Source organism: Schistocerca americana, chromosome 2 (assembly GCF_021461395.2).
Source record: "Schistocerca americana isolate TAMUIC-IGC-003095 chromosome 2, iqSchAmer2.1, whole genome shotgun sequence".
Classification (NCBI taxonomy): Eukaryota; Metazoa; Arthropoda; class Insecta; order Orthoptera; family Acrididae; genus Schistocerca; species Schistocerca americana.
In genome coordinates this window covers 1,052,578,403-1,052,598,481 of record NC_060120.1, presented here as the reverse complement: position 1 = coordinate 1,052,598,481, position 20,079 = coordinate 1,052,578,403, and the positions used below count along the sequence as shown (strand labels likewise).

Genomic DNA, 20,079 nt, shown 5'->3' with positions numbered 1-20,079 from the left:
CTGTCTTTCTTAATGCTACAAAAGGCACTACAGCTGCTTCAGACTCCTCATTTTCACAAGATATTGGAGCTGATACTACTATTTTACTCTGCTTAACATCCACAACATTAGAACACTGCACATTATATGAACTTACACGAGCCTGTACAACTACAGCTCTCTCCTTGTTAGCACAATTAGTCATGAAAGCCTCCCTCCTGTCACCATCACAGTCTTTCTTGCTCTTTAGTAGGCCAGTGGTAGCTGGGGATACTGTAGGAGCAGGTAAACTAGAAACAGCCTCTCTGTTTTCTTTTTATCTGACAAAGCTGCTGTGCCTGCATTCATAGTGCATACTAACTTTGATATATCTGCATGGTTCTCTTGCAGCTGGGATATTTGCATTGCCAAAGCTCACAATGCTTCCTGCATTTCTGAGTCAGACATACCTGCCCCTCTGACAATTACATAAAATGTAACAAACAACAAGAGAAAAAGCTAAAATGATGATGCAAGTACTCAAATACATAATTAGGAAACACTTGTTGCAATATAACTTTCCGCACGAGTGGTCACTCATAGCTATCATTATCACATAGTTAAACACAATGACTCATACTTCTTGCCCATAACAAAATGCATTGCCCATTGCAAATGGTACAAATTAACACACACAATCTTTGAATATCATTTGCACTCACCTCTTTCTTCTTAAGCATACAAACACAGCTAGACATTTGGCAAAAACCCATTCATCATGGTCCTCACAGTCAAACAAAAACAAAACAAAAAAACACTGCACTCATCCTACTGCACTTAGATGAAACTACAACTTTGTAATAGCCACACCATCATCTTTGTGGGTAACAGACCATTCTCATACCAAACGTTGTTGGCAGTGTTGCTCTAAACTGCTGTGGATTGCAGTGGTGCAGTGTAGAATGGGTTGATGACTGTTTGACATCCATGGGCACTAGTAAATCATAATTTACAATCAAACATTTATTTTTCCAAAATATATGGTTGCCTCCAGTCATGGATGCTAGCAGCAACAGTGGGCAGAAATGGTACACACTTTGCTGGAATGTGCTGATGCTTTTGCACACTGAACTGTCTTGACTGCTGCAGCAGTGGAGACACATACTCAGCATCCAGCAATGGCATGGTTCACTGGCTGCAGCTAGGCCAGTGTTGTCTGCATGCCTAGGGGTAGGAGTGCATAACTAGGGCGCAGTCACTGACACCATAGACAATAACAAGTGAGCACCAACTGGATCTGCGTTGAGTGTCTGAAGGTAGGCTGAGTCACACTGTGGCCTGTGACAGGAGTAAGGCTTACAGCATTGAAGTAAGCTGATAATAATGGAAGGGAGGAAGTGACCGTGGCATGCCTCTCATGATTACTATTGTTAACCACTCGATGGATCTACTGTTTAGGCCAACAGGAGGTGTGCTGGGTGATGTTGCCCACAACTTCCCATGAGTCTTGATACAAACTGCAGCACTGTGGCTTGCAGTGGGCAAGACTTGCTGTTCCATCAGAGATTGGAGATGGGCTTGATGAGCAGAACTGACATAGCTAAAGCAAGAAAATATTGCATTGAAATGTGAAAAGTGCTGTTTATGTGAAAAAACTCCAGTATTACATGGCCCTGCTTTAGTAAATATGCTGTAGTGGGCTGCGAATGAGGGTGTGAGCTGAACCATAGCTGATGTGGATTTAGGTGTGCCACTACATGATAATGGTTGCTGTTTTGAGACCCTAAAGCCTGGTATAGATCTGGGGGAAGTACGTGTGTCACTGAATTTTGGATCATACAGAGTGGAATAGGAGACAGAAATTTTGTTGTAGACATTGTCGAGAATGTGCAGGAGCTACTGATCATGTTAGGTGCACTTCTGAATGTTGTGGATAGGACATGAGGTAATTACCAATTGTGGTGGCACCACCTTCTCCAGATTGGGAGGAAGGAAGAGGAGGAGGAGAATAAATGCTTGTAAGACTGATGATCAAGCCAAAAAAACTCAGTCCTTTCAGAAATTTGTGCCTGAGGATTAGGGTAAATTTAACAATACTTGCAATGTTATAGGTAATGACAGTAAGAAGAAATTGCAACTAACTGTTCTTAAATGCACAAACTCAGTGTGACAATGCTTCAGCTGAAGTAGACAGTTGCAAGTATTACATCACTGCATGGGGCTACTGTCATGAAGGTAGAACCACCTAATCTGCATATGGCATCACTAAGATTCAATGCACACAGTAAGTGTCAAAAAGCACCACGAAGTTGGTTTTGAAATGAAATAGTATAAGATAGCTTGGCAATAGTGTGACTAACTGTAAGACAAGAGACATAATTGGAGCTACAGGTCAGTATGTTGTATATGTTAGTACTGTAAGAAATTTGTGTATACGCATAGTTTTAAGGATGTCTGACTCGAGGAAACATAAGGGAAACTTTAGTTTCAGAGACAAAGTTCCAGATGATATACTGAAACAGTGGGGTAAAAAGCCACCTGATAGATGAAGGTAGATGCCAAACATAAGAAATAAGTAAGTGGAACCATTTGCTGTGGAATGATAACCTGAGGAGGAAGATTTTTGTGGTATATTTTACTGGTTCTTTACTTTGTGATTTAATGGCATAACATCTGTGTGTTGAAATGAGAGAAGTCAATTGATTTATCAACAGTGGATAAGTTAAATTAACTGAGAATAAGAACAGTGGATTACTAATTAAGGAGATTGTAAAGTTGAATGTCCATGGGTTATGGATATGAGAAGAGATTAAGCTGGCAAGTAAGTAATGAGTTAGGAAATGTAAATAATAGTAATGTAAGTTGTTCAGTGAGCTGAATTCTGAACAGTAAGTTGTGATTAAGTAGAAGAACTTTGGGTTTGAGCTCAACTGGAGCAAAGAGGAAAACTAAAATTTACAATGTAAACTTCTTAGGAAATGTTTCTTAAAACTGTTTACAAACACCTATAATCAGATCAGCATCCATTAAAGGAAAGGGGACTGAAACACCCTGAAATAATAGGTTTGGCAACTGAGTAAAATTTTAGAAGTCTTCTTCTAGTAACATAACGAGTGAGTACAGCAGGTCAGTGTGCAGCAATCAAGTGGAATGCAAACAAAGAATGACTGCTAATGTTGCAAGTAATATGGCCACAAGACAGAGTTAATTGTTACACCACATAAGAGCTGAGTGTCCAAAATGCCAATGCAGCAGAATGACATCATAGAGAGAGGTGGGTGCCATCACTGTGTTGACCATGCAGAGTGGAGTAAGAATGAAAAACAAGGACACAAGAATAACTATTCAGCACACTGACTCCACAAAATACATCTGTCAGCACTCCTGAAAGGCAAAGTTGAGGCACCTCTTAGCTGCAACTAGAGTGAACAGAGAAACTAGCCAGACAAGAAAACTCCACAAGGTGATGTCATGAACATCTCACAGAGGTAAAGCATTTGGACCAGCCCTGTATAAATATTACTCCTTTTCCAGTGGAAGTATGCTAGTCTGCAGCCATCCAGCCTGAAGGACGGACCTATGTTGGCTTATCCTCTGCTCATTGAGACCATCTTCTATCTTTGATGGAACAGCAAGTCTTGCCTCAATGACATTGCCACTGCAAGTCACAGTGCTGCTGTCTAGATCAAGACTGGTGGGGAGCTGTGGGAGACATCAATCACTAGGTCTTCTGGTTGCCAAACTTGCAGGTCCACAGAGTGATTAACAATCATCGTTACTAGTAGTTGTAGTAGTAGTAGCTTTATTCATTCATAGATATATTCTTACAAGGAGATAGGACATGTCAAAGTATTTACAAGTTTAGACCACTTTAAAATAAGCTAATTCAGATACACATACATTTACAGACTTCCAGTTAAGGGACAAGCATTTGATTTACTCCAGGTATACAATACTTTTTTTACAAATATTTATTTAATAATGTAATGCCAGACTGTTCACTCATATCTCGCTATCAGTCACTGCACACACTATATACACAATTTTTCATAAAACACACACACACACACACACACACACGTACATGATATCTTTGGGCCATTTTCTATACCGAAACTTCCCATTTGCTATCCTGAAAACTGAGTCAGCATCCCTCTATAATGAGTGACATGTTGAGCTCAGAAAGAGGAAGAGGTGTTAGTATTGTGCTATGCTTAGCTTGGGGGTAAGTATTTCTAGAAAAGGGAAAAAAACACAGTGTGAAGGTGTTATGTGGAATGCTGGATGTTTTACAATCATAATAATAATAATTATTATTATTGTTATTATTAATTATTTATTTATTTATTTGTATAACTTTTTTTCCAAACCCCTACTCTGTTTTATCTAAGTAATCCTTCAATGTATAAAATTTATTGCTTAACAGGTACTTTTTAGCTGCCTTTTTAAATAAGTGCATTTTTGTAATTTCTTTAATCACTTTTGGTAATTTATTGTGCAGTTTTATTCGTTGGTAGAAAATGCTGTTTTGAGTTTTATGTTTATTTTTTCTCGGTAAATGTAAGTTGAGTCTAGCTCCTGTTCCATGGTCACAGACAGAGCTGTTTCTGCTGTAATTACCAATGTTATTTTTGATGTGTACAACTGACTGGTAAATGTATTCACATGGAGCAGTTAAAATCCACAGTGTTTTGAACAGATCTTTACAATGAGCTTGACTAGTATTTTTGTTTATTATTATTATGGCTCTTTTCTGGAGTTTGAAAATTGTGTTCATATTTTGTGCATTTGTTCCCAAACAAAAAATGGCATAGCTAAGAATTGAGTGTATATATGAATAATATGTAACTAAAAGACAGTGCATGTTACAAACTGATGATAGGATTCTAAGGGCATAACATGCTGATGACATTCTGTTTGCAAGTATCTTTGTGTGTTCACACCACTTCAACTGAGAATCAATATTCAATTCCTAGAAATTTTGCATTTGTTACATAGTCTATAGAGGTACCATCTACATTCAATTTAAAAATTTCATTTTTCCTCTTCAAACTGAAATTCATGGCATTAGTTTTCTTTATGTTCAATGTCACTTTATTGCTTATTGACCAATCATAAACTTCCTTTGAAGTTTCATTTGCTTTCTCTGCAAGAAGTTCTGCTTTTTTCTCAGTGACTATAATATTGCTGTCATCAGCGAAGAGAATTTTTTCACCATTAGTAACTCTACTATGAAAGTCATTGATGTATATCGAGAATAGTATTGGTGCTAATATGTTACTTTGTGGAACCCCCATATTAATGTATTTTGATTCTGTTAAGTGTTTTACTAAATGTTTAGATCTATTGAAGTATGTGTTATCTCTACTCTTTGTACCTTATCTGTTAGGTATGATCGAAACCAATCATTAGCTACCCATCTTACTCCTAATGCTTCCAATTTATTTAATAGAATCTCATGGTTGACTGTATTAAAGGCCTTAGAAAGATCCAAAATATGCCTGTGAAATGCTCATCTTTATCAAGAGCATCAAGTACAACTTTTGTGAATTCTACTATGGCTGACTCCATATTTTTGCTACTTCGGAAACCAAACTGTGATTCGCTTAAAAGATTGTATTTATTCAGGTAATTCATTAATCTGTCTTTTATAATTGCTTCTATTATTTTTGAGAACAGTGGCAGCAGGGAAATGGGCCAGTAATTTTTTATGTCTTCTGCATTACCTTCCTTAAGCAAAGGTGCTCTGAAGGATTCATTTATCATATTTGTTAAGGAGCCTGGTATAATCCCTATGCATTGTTTCAGTACACACACTGGTATCTCATCTAAGCCTACTGACTTTTTATTTTTTAGCTTTTGAACAGTTTTATTGATTTCATTCTCCGTGGTTGGAAGTAACATCATTGTATTTAGTGCAAACATTATTTACAGGTGCTATATTTGTTTTTGGGATTTTTTTTGTAACTTCTCTGCAATACTTGAAAAATGCTCATTTACATAGTTTGCTAAGTGTTGTGGATCATTTATTACTGTATCCCCCCTCCCCTACCAGTATCTTATTCTGCATTTGTTTGCCTCTTCCTGATTCCCTTTTTTATAACATCCCAGACTGCTTTACTTTTATTCCCTGCATTATATATTATTTTGTCATTAAATGACTTTTTTGCAGCAATCAGCACCTTCCCATAGATCTTTTTGTATCTATAATAGAAATTTAAGAATTCTGGATCATCATGACCCTTTTTCACGGAACTGATGTATTTAAGTGTTTGGGAGGACTTCTTAATACCTGTTGTTATACATCTGTTTTAGTCAGATGTTGATACAGACATACAAACTTTTGGAAATGCCTTTTCAAAGTTCAATTTAAATATAATGTGGAGAATTTAGAGAATTTCATATTCACATTGTTTCCATATACACTTCATCCCAGCTTTGTTTTGCTAGTTCTTTTAAAAAATCTTTTATTTTGATTTCTGATAGATGTAGTTCGTATGCTTGTAGTTTAGGGAACGATTCGATGCCTGATTTTACTGTTGTTATGACCAATAGGGACATGCCAAAACTTTGAAGGAAATTTATGAGGGTGCTGCTGGATTCATTTATGATATTAGTGTTGATGTTAATGTCCCCACACAGAATTATGTTGACCTTTGTACCTGAGACTTTATCTAGACCTTCTGTTAATTAATTGAAAAAAGTGTCCACACTATCACTGGGAGATCTACACACATACAAAATGTGTAATTTCTTGGTGATATCAAGCCCTGTTAATTCAATAGCTGATCTTTCAAAGTGTTTGTCTTCACTTACTGTACTGAGGTCATGTCTTGATTTGAACTGCATTCCTTTTTTGATATAAATGCATGATCCTCCACCCCTTGAAGCAGTTCTGCATTAAGAGTTTGCCCTTTCATACAATGATAACACTACATGTTGGATTTTCGTGTTTCTACACCAGTGTTCAGTAACACAAACTACTGTGCAGTTCAAAGATTGGAGCTCAAATTCTAATAGTTGTATTTTATTTTTTACTGATTGCATGTTTTGATGGAGTATTGTTATGTCTGTGAAATGCCCCATGTTATTCTTTCCAATGGTTTGTTTTTCTTTGTGACATCTGGTATGTGTGATATTTGAAGTGTTAAAATCTGTCTTGTGAGTGATTGTTTCAGTATTTTTTTAAAGTGCTGTAGTTACTCTTTAGGCAGGGGAACCTGTTGTCTGGATTTAACCTAAAAAAAGACCTACTTTTCATACCCATGACAACACGTATTTGATCATGTGAGGGCTGAAATCCACCCCCAATACTTTTTGAATCAGCTGTACCAATCTTCCCTTCCCAGTCTTGCTTAGGTGTAGGCCATGCCTAGTGAAACCCCATCTGTTGATGGTCCCGATGGGCACCAGAGAAAAATGAGCAAAGTCGGCTGTCCTCAGAGCCATCCCTAACCCCACACTGATTCACCTCACAGCTCCATCAAGGTGCAGTCGATCATGTTGCCAGAACAGCTCAACAAACTGTACATTGGTGCCATGAGTCAGGGAAGCTATCTTATACACGTTACCACCTATGTCATATGCCCCATCCTTGTCCAAACTGTTTCCCACCCCACCCATTATCACTACATGCTCCTCTTTTGTAAAGTTCTTAAATAAAGACCCTAAGTCCTCTATCACATGACTTAGTCCTGCATTTGGCTTGAAGATACTGGTGGCCTGGTACGCTGCCCCTAAACTTTCCTGTAAGTGAGGGCCTACGCCTCACCCATTGCTACTACCTAGCAGCAGCACTACTTCTTCCTAACACCTTGTACATTCCTAGGGTTCTTGGCCTCTAAGTGTGTTGCACACTTCCTGCACCTCACTCTACCTGAGGCTCTTCTCCACTTAACTCTGGCAGTGGTCGATACCTGTTTTTGGGGTTGATGATAAAACTGTCAGCTCGTGTTCTCTTTCTTCCTATCCTCCTACCAGCTGCCAGTTCCCAACCACCCTCCTCCCCCCTATCACTCTTGATTCGCATCAGTTCATTCCTCCAACTGAGCCTGAAGGGCACAAATTTTCCTTTCCTGTTCCCCAATCAAAATAATATTCCTACTCCATACTCTGCAGTTCCAGGAGAGAGCCTATCCCAACATTCCCTCCCCCCCTCCCCCCCCCCCCAGTGAAAATATTTCCTACAAGACTGGCAAAAAATCCCTCTACTCACTACCCTATAACAGCTCCCACATTTCTCACTCTTGGTCAGTTTCGAAAGAATAATTAAATTTAAAGAATGTTTAAAATTTGTCAAGGACGCAAGACTGGCTGAGTGAAAACAAAAAACGACACAAAGGTCTTATGTGCACTTGTCATTATTGTGCTGATTTAGAGATACAATGACAGAAGAATGAATTAATAATTACTTTGATTTTGGAGAATTTACATTATCAAATGCGTTCGGTCACGTTTTTAAACATTTATAAGGCCTAGATCACATCTATCTAGTAAACAACATGGGATGTGTTAGTTAAATATGATTTTGAAATGTTTAATTACACTTTTATTGTGACAATAGGCACTGATGAAAATAGCAGCTGTCTTTTTTCAACAAATTTCGCACTATCAAGAAAACTTGAATAGAATTTTTTGTGTTTATGTCATGCAAAATTTTGGGTTATGTCGTGATTATCAGGACTTTAGATAACACTATGTTTTTTCAAGGACAAGCTCTGCTGGGTGCTAATATTCAGTTGTGTGACAAGAATGGACACTACAGCAAGTATACAAAACAAAGAAAATTTGAATTTGACATTATTTCCTCTTAAATAAGTTCTTTTAGCAGATGAAGAAAATATCTCTGATCTCACTTGACAGCCATCTTCGAACTAGGGGCATGCTGTGGCTGCCACCTGCTTCCTGTTCCTGACAGGTACTTTGATGCTGTGGGCCTTACTCCTGTCAGATGCCACAGCATGACTCAGCCCCATTTCACACATTCTGTGCAGACCCAGTGGACACTTACTGTGGCACTGTCTATGACATCAATGAGTGTGTTCTGGTCAGCCCTCCCCCCAAGCTGTTAGCACCTGAGGCAGTTTGGACAATACCATCTGAGCTGAAGCCAGTGACCTGTGACATTGACAGACATTGAGTCTGTGACTACATTGCTGTATTGACCGAGACAGCAGGGTGCGTGTGACTGTCAGTGCATTCTGGCTTGGTGCGCACCACTTCTGCCCACTTTTACTATTGACAGCTGTGAACAGAGACAACCATGTATTGTGGAACAACGAATGTTTGTTTGTTGATGATGTTTTATTTGTGCCAACTGGCATACAAAATGCATCAACACACTCCACACTGTACCATTACAACACACAACAATAGAGAGCAACCTCTGCCCTCTACATTATGAAAATTTTCCCTTTTTGTCACATGGAATGGCCCATTAGTCCTATTTGGAATGAATCACACAGATGATGATGACAATGATGACATTGGAGGAGGAGGAGGAGATTAGTGATTAATGTCTCATCGACATTGAGGTTATTAGAGCCTGAACACAAGCTCGTATTATGGAAGGATGGGGAAGGAAATCTACTGTGCCCTTTCAAAGGAACCATTCCTGCATTTGCCTGAATTGGTTAGGGAAATCATGGAAAACCTAAATGAGGATGGACTAGACGTGGGTTTGTACCGTCATCTTCCTGATTGTGAGTCTACTGTGTTAACCAATGTGCCAGCTCACTAAGTGATGGCGTTGAGTGTGGCGAAGCTAGCTGGGATATTTTTACTTCCCCTCTTGTTTTGCCATCTGCCTCCTTAGAATTCATTTTTTTCATTTTTGAATTAATTACCATTAATATACACGAGTAGAATCTGCACTTCCACAAAAGAGAAAGGTTGGCCCTCAGTTTTAAAGAATATAACACCAGATCTAATTTTTTGCCTAGTTTTATGTATGTAATTGATTTTCTAATTTATTTTGACTATTATTAGTTAGTATCTTTCATTATAGGGCAAAATCAGTAATTGTTTCGCAACTTAAATTCTATTGTTGACTTATAAACAAATATAAATTCTGTACTAATGATAAACATTTGGAGGAGCAACTAATAGTATCCTTAAAGGATCTATCTGGCTCTATTTGAAAATATTTTAGCAAACCCATCCCTTAATTAATTCCAAAGTAATTAACAGTTTTGTCAAAAGTATTGTTTACATAACAATATAAGTTAATTTCATGATTTAAACAAATAATTCAGCCTAAACCTCATATTAGAAGAAACTGTTAAAAAGAACCAATTTTTTGATGTATTCAGTTAATTTAATGGGTTAAGTTTTAATTTTAATTTCTGTAAATTTAACTTCGAACAATGTGTAGTCTCAGTACCTATTATTGTGAGGATATGTAAGGGCCAGATTTTCGGTCCTGAGATAGTCAGTTCACAGCCAATATGTACCCTTCTGTTCTTCAAGAACTGTGAACTTTGTGGTTAGGTTTTTACTATTCATAGATGTTCAATAATAAATTATTGCTGCAGTATGTGAATGTTCACCTGCAACCTATCCTGTCGGCTCCATCATTTAAAGTAGTCAGTGTTGTACTTCCACTCCCCACTTTTCAGCCACTGCAGCAACGCAGTACGTCGACACCAAGGACAATCAATGAAGAAATAAAAGGAGGCGAACCATCACACATGGACATTGGCATCCTTGTGAAGTGTTAGCAAACCATTCACTGGGGGTGGGAACAAAGGCAGTCTCCCCAGGCGGAGTTGCTTATAATGCATGAGAGCCCATCTAGCAATTATAATAAACAGTCGTTATGATGCCCTGAACCATTACATTGAAAACCAATTCATACAAATGCTAAACTGCCCTGACAAACTGTCCATCTGGAGAACGCTGCCTTCCCCTCTCTTGCATTTTAGGTATGAAGCCCAACAGTTCACAAAATTCCAAAATCCTTGTGATACTGATGTCAAAAGGGTTGCCCTACTGTCAATAAATAAAACACATGTAGCCGAAACATGCTGAAACGATAGTGGCACACGGCAAACTTCCCATTAGAGGAGCAAACAATGTATTAGTGGACACTGTCCTATGCAAAGTCTAGTGAGCAGCACTTCCTTTCCATTAGGGTGGTTTGTGTAGATGAGTGACCAGTTTGTTCGTTGCCACTTCCAGCCATTTGATTTCTCACTGACACATGATTCTTATGTCAGACAATGAGGTCACACCTAGCAAGGAGATGGTACACAAATGTGCAGCAGCATCCCAAAAAGTTTCTTTGGCTACGTCACCACCTTACATCCTGACATGTCCATGTACCCAGCAAAAGACCACCTCCTTGTCCCGGTGTTGGATCCATTGTAAAGTGCCATGGATGATCTAAATCAATTGGTCAACTGGGTACAAGCAGTGGATCATTTGTAGCGCACTAAGCGAGTCAGAGTAGACAAGACACTTCATACTGTGTTGGCTTTGAAATCGTCCAGTACCGTCAAAATGCCAAATAACCCTGTATCATAACATGATATGCGTTTCAAAAAGTGTACTTGGAAAACCCAATCGGGGAGAACAGCTGAACAACCAGGTGCATTCACTTGCTGAGAGCCATTCACATAAATGATAAAACTGTGGTATCTACTCAAAATCAAAGAAAATAGGTATGTAAAAATGTACCATGAACCATGGACCTTGCAGATGGTGGGGAGGCTTGTGTGACTCAGCGATACAGCGAGGTGGTACAGGCGTACCCAATGTATCAGGACTGGTAAGCTTCGTCGACCGTGACGTCATAGCCTACCGGACATACCATGTTTGTGAAAACGCAAATAAAGACTTTGGCAAATCATCATATATGTCACCCTCACCCTTTTCGTTGTATACTCGTAATAGACGTAAGATATCTGTAAATGAAACTGTATTTATTTGGATTAAAGGTAAAGGTACTTGTGAATATGTAAAATTTGTTGGAGACTGTACTTTGTATTTTCATAAATAAATTGATCTGTAGCGTAGCTTAAAAACGGACAAGAGTACATCTAGAATCTGTTGACATAGAGTATGCAACAGCATGTTACGTCAGCTCTCTGAGCCCGTGACCTTTGACCCCGCCGATAAGGCGGTTCAAGGCCATCTTGGCAGCGCGCCAGCCGCCGAAGACTGACAAACAACGCAACGGAGGGGTATCTGTTGAGAGGCCAGACAAACATGTGGTTCCTGAAGAGGGGCAGCAGCCTTTTCAGTAGTTACAGGGGCAACAGTCTGGATGATTGACTGATCTGGCCTTGTAACACTAACCAAAACGGTCTTGCTGTGCTGGTACTGCGAACGGCTGAAAGCAAGGGGAAACTACAGCCGTAATTTTTCCCGAGGGCATGCAGCTTTACTGTATGGTTACATGATGATGCCGTCCTCTTGGGTAAAATATTCCGGAGGTAAAATAGTCCCCCATTCGGATCACCAGGCAGCGTCTACTCAAGAGGACGGCATTATCAGGAGAAAGAAAACTGGCGTTCTGCGGATCGGAGTGTGGAATGTCAGATCCCATAATCGGGCAGGTAGGTTAGAAAACTTGAAAAGGGAAATGGATAGGTTAGAGTTAGATATAGTGGGAATTAGTGAAGTTTGGTGGCATGAGGAACAAGACTTTGGTCAGGTGAATACAGGGTTATAAATACAAAATCAAATAGGGATAATGCAGGAGTAGGTTAATTAATGAATAAAACAATAGGAATGTGGGTAAGCTACTACAAACAGCATAGTGAACACATTATTGTGGCCAAGATAGACACGAAGCCCACACCTACTACAGTAGTACTAGTTTATATGCCAACTAGCTCTGCAGATGACGAAGAAATTGATGAAATGTATGATGAGATAAAAGAAATTATTCAGGTAGTGAAGGGAGACGAAAATTTAATAGTCATGGGTGACTGGAATTCAAGAGTAGGAAATGGGAGAGAAGGAAACATAGTACGTGAATATGGATTGGGGGAAAGAAATGAAAGAGGAAGCCATCTGGTAGAATTTTGCACAGAGCACAACTTAATCATAGCTAACACTTGGTTCAAGAATCATAAAAGAAGGTTGTACACATGGAAGAATCCTGGAAATACTAGAAGGTATCAGATATATTATATAATGGTAAGACAGAGATTTAGGAACCAGGTTTTAAATTGTAAGACATTTCCAGGGGCAGATGTGGACACTGACCACAATCTATTGGTTATGAGCTGTAGATTAAAACTGAAGAAACTGCAAAAAGGTGGGAATTTAAGGAGATGGGACCTGGACAAACTGATAAAACCAGAGGTTGTAGAGAGTTTCAGGGAGAGCATAAGGGGAAAAAATACAGTAGAAGAAGAATGGGTAACTCTGAAGGAATGAAGTAGTGAAGGCAGCAGAGGATCAAGTAGGTAAAAAGACGAGGGCTAGTAGAAATCCTTGGGTAACAGAAGAAATATTGAATTTAACTGATGAAAGGAGAAAATATAAAAATGCAGTAAATGAAGCAGGCAAAAAGGAATACAAACACCTCAAAAATGAGATCGACAGGAAGTGCAAAATGGCTAAGCACGGATGGCTAAAGGACAAACAAGGCCGCGGGAGCAGACAACATTCCTTTAGAACTACTGACAGCCTTGGGAGAGCCAGTCCTGATAAAACTCTACCATTTGGTGAGCAAGATGTATGAGACAGGCAAAATACCCTCAGACTTCAAGAAGAATATAATAATTCCAATCCCAAAGAAAGCAGGTGTTGACAGATGTGAAAATTACCGAACTATCAGTTTAATAAGCCACAGCTGCAAAATACTAACGCGAATTCTTTACAGAATAATGGAAAAACTAGTAGAGGCCAACCTTGGGGAAGATCAGTTTGGATTCCGTAGAAATATTGGAACACGCAAGGCAATACTGACTCGACGACTTATCTTAGAAGAAAGATTAAGGAAAGGCAAACCTACGTTTCTAGCATTTGTAGACTTAGAGAAGCTTTTGACAATGTTGAGGGAGCAAAAGGCTATTTACAATTTGTACAGAAACCAGATGGCAGTTATAAGAGTCGAGGGACATGAAAGGGAAGCAGCGGTTGGGAAGGGACTGAGACAGGGTTGTAGCCTCTCTCCAATGTTATTCAATCTGTGTATTGAGCAAGCAGTAAAGGAAACAAAAGAAAAATTTGGAGTAGGAATTAAAATCCATGGAGAAGAAATAAAAACCTTGAGGTTCGCCAATGACACTGTAATTCTATCAGAGACAGCAAAGGACTTGGAAGAGCAGTTGAACGGAATGGACAGTGTCTTGAAAGGAGGATATAAGATGAACATCAACAAAAGCGAAACGAGGATAATGGAATGTAGTCGAATTAAGTCAGGTGATGCTGAGGGAGTTAGATTAGGAAATGAGACACTTAAATTAGTAAAGGAGTTTTGTTATTGGGGAGCAAAACAACTGATGATGGTCGAAGTAGAGAGGATATAAAATGTATACTGGCAATGGCAAGGAAAGCGTTTCTCAAGAAGAGAAATTTGTTAACATCAAGTATAGATTTAAGTGTCAGGAAGTCGTTTCTGAAAGTATTTGTGTGGAGTGTAGCCATGTATGGAAGTGAAACATGGACGATAAATAATGTGCACAAGAAGTGAATAGAAGCTTTCGAAATGTGGTGCTACAGAACAATGCTGAAGATTAGATGGGTAGATCACATAACTAATGAGGAGGTATTGAATAGAATTGGGGAGAAGAGGAGTTTGTGGCACAACTTGACAAGAAGAAGGGGACCGGTTGGTAGGACATGTTCTGAGGCATCAAGGGATCACAAATGTAGCATTGGAGGCCAGCGTGGAGGGTAAAAACCGTAGAGGGAGACCAAGAGATGAATACACTAAGCAGATTCAGAAGGATGTAGGTTGCAGTAAGTACTGGGAGATGAAGAAGCTTGCAAAGGATAGAGTAGCTTGGAGAGCTGCATCAAACCAGTCTCAGGACTGAAGACCTCAACAACAACAACAACAAAAATGTAGTGTGGAGTACAAGTTTTCTTGTATTGCATAAAGCTTAAAATTGCTTTAGGCCATCCTGAAGCACTTGGTTGCACGGGGCCAATAAACAGTCTTTCTCAAAGTTGGTCTACACTGCTGCACTCAGTGCTAATGAATGATACAGTGCTAAGATTTTCAGGGCCTCTCTAGCCAGGAGAAGGACAGCGTCTAACATCTTCGGATAGGAAGTACGTACTGATCCATAAACTACACTGCCATAATCCAATCAACACCTGAAAAAAATCCTATAAAACTAAAGTCAGAACCTGTCACTTTCCCAAGACTTTCTGATGGGACATTATGAAATATTCAATTATTTGATGCTCTTTGTTTGAAGGTCTCAAGTGCGGACGCCAGATTAAGAGACACAATATCATCACAGTGAAGTGTCATCCTCAGCTAGTCTGGGGCCTCCTCACTTAGTACTGGATCCTGAAACTTTGTAAGTAGACATTCACATGATATTTGGTGATTATCTTCATATTTTCGAATATTCTAGGATAGTTCACACAAGGTTTTTAAAAGCAATCTCCTTCACTCCCCACCAGTCTTGATTTAGACAGCAGCACTCTGGCTTGCAGTGGCAATGTCATTGAGGCAGAACTTGCTGTTACATCAGAGATAGAAGATGGTCTCAACGAGCAGCATCCTAACAATGAATCAAAGTCTGTCGCCTGATTTACCTACAGATGAGGCAATTTAATCATTGAATTTCATATCTCCACCTGCCTTACCTGCAACTGAGTTTATGGGATTGTTCCACGACATTTCCCAAAAATGTCGTGCACTCAAAGTTGACTACTTCCAAATAGTGTAATAATACAATATTACATTTGTGGTTTTATGAAGTGTGCCACTTTGTATTTCTGAACATTAAAAATAAGTTGTCAATCTTTGTGCCACTTTGAAATCTTATCAACAACTGACATTATTTATGAAGCTTTTTTTATGATTGTACTTCATTATAGGTGTAAACGTCTGATGTTACTATTATATTGTCTGCTAGGCCATTAATATACGACATGAACAGTAAGGATCTCAAAACCCATTCCTGTGACACACCTGAATTTATTTCTACATCTGTTGATGACTCTCCATCCAAGACAGCATGCTGCTTCCATCCAAACAAGAAGTTATCAGTCCAGTCACGAAATTTGTCTTATAACACATTTCATGCTAATTTTGTTAATAGGCATTGGTTTGGAACTATTGCTAAGGCTTTTTGGAAATCAATAAATAACGTATCTACCTGACGGCCTCATTCCATGGTTTTCAGGACATCACGCGAGAGAATGATGAGATGTGTTTTGCTTGACAATGCTTTTTGAAATCCATTTTGTATATTTACTTCCTTCATTGAAAGGGTCATGGAAATAAACATTTGCCAGGTCATATTTAGAAGAGTACTGGCCAACTGAAAGCTTGATCATTAGCTGTCCTGGTCAAGGAATCAGATAAGTGGCGATTTTGGACTATTTTTTAACTTTAGCCTTGAAGTGGCCACAGAGAGACAAATTTTATGTATCACCAGCAGAAGCCTGGTATGTTGGCTGGTTGCAGTTGGTATAATTACATTTTGTTCTTGGAGGCACTCTAACTTTACCTTAAAGACTTCAAAGACAGGGAACACAATGGAATGAGCTCTAAAAAAACTGCACAAGATAGGTCTTTCCCCTGTCATATAAACCCCAAAGCAATATGGAGCTTGCACAGTTTCTCCAGTTCACCGAACTACTACAACTGAAAGAAAAAGCCACAGGAAAGGAAAATTCACCAAAGACCATTCATTGCATTACAGTGGATGGAGTGATGAAGAATGGGATCACATTTTTAGATAATGCTATAACAATTAGTTGCCCTCCACAGAGGTACTGACAGAATGTATTAAGACATGTTCTACATCTACATCGACATCCATACTCCGCAAGCCACCTGACGGTGTGTGGCGGAGGGTACCCTGAGTACCTCTATCGGTTCTCCCTTCTATTCCAGTCTCGTATTGTTCGTGGAAAGAAGGATTGTCGTTATGCCTCTGTGTGGGCTCTAATCTCTCTGATTTTATCCTCATGGTCTCTTCGCGAGATATACGTAGGAGGGAGCAATATACTGCTTGACTCTTCGGTAAAGGTATGTTCTCGAAACTTTAACAAAAGCCCATACCGAGCTACTAAGCGTCTCTCCTGCAGAGTCTTCCACTGGAGTTTATCTATCATCTCCGTAATGCTTTCGCGATTACTAAATGATCCTGTAACGAAGCGCGCTGCTCTCCGTTGGATCTTCTCTATCTCTTCTATCAACCCTATCTGGTACAGATCCCACACTGCTGAGCAGTATTCAAGCAGTGGACGAACAAGCGTACTGTAACCTACTTCCTTTGTTTTCGGATTGCATTTCCTTAGGATTCTTCCAATGAATCTCAGTCTGGCATCTGCTTTACCGACGATCAACTTTATATGATCATTCCATTTTAAATCACTCCTAATGCGTACTCCCAGATAATTTATGGAATTAACTGCTTCCAGTTGCTGACCTGCTATTTTGTAGCTAAATGATAAGGGATCTATCTTTCTATGTATTCGCAGCACATTACACTTGTCTACATTGAGATTGAATTGCCATTCCCTGCACCATGCGTCAATTCGCTGCAGATCCTCCTGCATTTCAGTACAATTTTCCATTGCTACAACCTCTCGATACACCACAGCATCATCTGCAAAAAGCCTCAGTGAACTTCCGATGTCATCCACCAGGTCATTTATGTATATTGTGAATAGCAACGGTCCTATGACACTCCCCTGCGGCACACCTGAAATAACTCTTACTTCGGAAGACTTCTCTCCATTGAGAATGACATGCTGCGTTCTGTTATCTAGGAACTCCTCAATCCAATCACACAATTGGTCTGATAGTCCATATGCTCTTACTTTGTTCATTAAACGACTGTGGGGAACTGTATCGAATGCCTTGCGGAAGTCAAGAAACACGGCATCTACCAGTGAACCCGTGTCTACGGCCCTCTGAGTCTCGTGGACGAATAGCGCGAGCTGGGTTTCACATGACCGTCTTTTTCGAAACCCATGCTGATTCCTACAGAGTAGATTTCTAGTCTCCAGAAAAGTCATTATACTCGAACACAATACGTGTTCCAAAATTCTACAACTGATCGACGTTAGAGATATAGGTCTATAGTTCTGCACATCTGTTCGACATCCCTTCTTGTAAACGGGGATGACCTGTGCCCTTTTCCAATCCTTTGGAATGCTACGCTCTTCTAGAGACCTACAGTACACCGCTGCAAGAAGGGGGGCAAGTTCCTTCGCGTACTCTGTGTAAAATCGAACTGGTATCCCATCAGCTCCAGAGGCCTTTCCTCTTTTGAGCGATTTTAATTGTTTCTCTATCCCTCTGTCGTCTATTTCGATATCTACCATTTTATCATCTGTGCGACAATCTAGATTCAGTGGGAGGCAGATGAGGAAAAAAAATGTGGAATTTGTCTTATGCTTTATCCAGGCACCACATGGTACAGTCACTTGAGTTTTATGATCGATCTACTGCCTAATCCGTTTTACAGTGTTATGGTGTCTTGCGTACAGCTCATCCACAATAAGTTAACGATTCATGCACTGGCTGTAAGGAATGGCAGGAGGCTCTCCTTGCCCCACATTAGGAGTGTTGGGGGGAGAAAAGCATTTGGGAGAAGGCACTGTTGCCTGTTTCCTGCAGTGTTGCCACCATTACCCTTAATGATGTGTACAGTAATACTTCAGGTCTATGAGCAACTTAATGTTGACAGTGCTCAGAGAGAAATGAATATCTTTCAACTAATGCCAATTTTCTCCACTTCTGGCAGTACCAGCAAGATCATCAAATTATCGTGAACAAGCTGTGCATTAACAACATTATCTTTTTGTGAAACAAATTTTGAACTGTTTGTGGAACCACATATGCTTATGCAAAGGCCAATACTTTCTCTGAAATGGAGTTGGCAACTTTATAGGTTACGTATCCACATCTCGGTCCTGGGGAACACCAATCACAACATTTGAAATTAGTGGTTCTTCATAAAAACAACTGCATTTATCATTTTCTGAGTCAATTTTGCAATTTTACTACGACTTTTAAGGTCTGCAGTCAGGATCTATATGATTAGTATATTGTTCTCAACATAACTGGAATTACTAGTCAGATGCCACTACTTGTGTTTGTTTCAAAAAATGCTCACAAAACTGCTATAGACTTGAGGACCCTCAAGTTTCCTGGGTCACGCCTCATAATGAAATGTGAAATGTGTTTTATTCATCTCGTAACATAAACAGTTTCAGAACATATGGCTGCCAGTGTGGGCCAAAACAGTAGAACAGAAGGAAATATAAGGCACAATCATAGAAAAATCACGGCTACACAAAGCTTGGGAGATAACATCTCCATTATGTTATAAGCACTGTCATTTTCAAGTGGTAGCATGTCTACAGTGTACTAAGAGTACCATGATTTGAGTGCAAAGTGCCACCTGCATTGGACAACATGCTGATGACAGGGGTCACTGCTAATTGTCACAGGTTATGGCCACTGACACACCACAGTGCAGCAGACCACTTGCTGGATGACAAAGGTTGGTGAGAGGTCATTTGTTCGTCTTTTTCACCTAACACTATTTTTTATTATTTTAAAACTAAGAAATTTCAAAACAATATTTATGCACATGTTAATTTAAATTTCAGAAATAGGATAACATGAAGAAGTACTCTCATACCTTCTGACATAAAAGGTGTAATAACATTCATATTGGAAGAAAAGTTGCTCCTATCAGTTGGTAACTGTCCCTAACTATTTCATTCCTGTTGGGTGATTCTGTTAGGTAAATAGCAAGACTTGATGTGAAGGATTGTATCCTTTCCATTTTATCAGTTACTGTGACCTTAAAAGTTCAACTTAATATTTTGACTATGCGCTAATAGAAAAAATTTTGCTTTCAAACTTACCCAAAGAGGAAGTTACAACTGCCTGCTACAAACATTCCAGTCATGAACAAAAACTTTGCACCAGTGAGAGGCAACTAAAACAGAGCAAAACAT

At 39.3% G+C, this 20,079-nt stretch overlaps 1 protein-coding gene across 1 annotated transcript in view; it reads right to left on the bottom strand.

The window, feature by feature from the left end:
* The window catches only part of LOC124594670 (MFS-type transporter SLC18B1-like), a 321,099-nt gene that overhangs the window by 182,585 nt on the left and 118,435 nt on the right, over positions 1-20,079 (bottom strand). Inside the window, exon 3 of the mRNA XM_047133038.1 lies at positions 19,987-20,060. Within this exon, the coding sequence (XP_046988994.1) occupies positions 19,987-20,060 (74 nt within the window). The remainder of the gene's footprint in view (positions 1-19,986; positions 20,061-20,079) is intronic.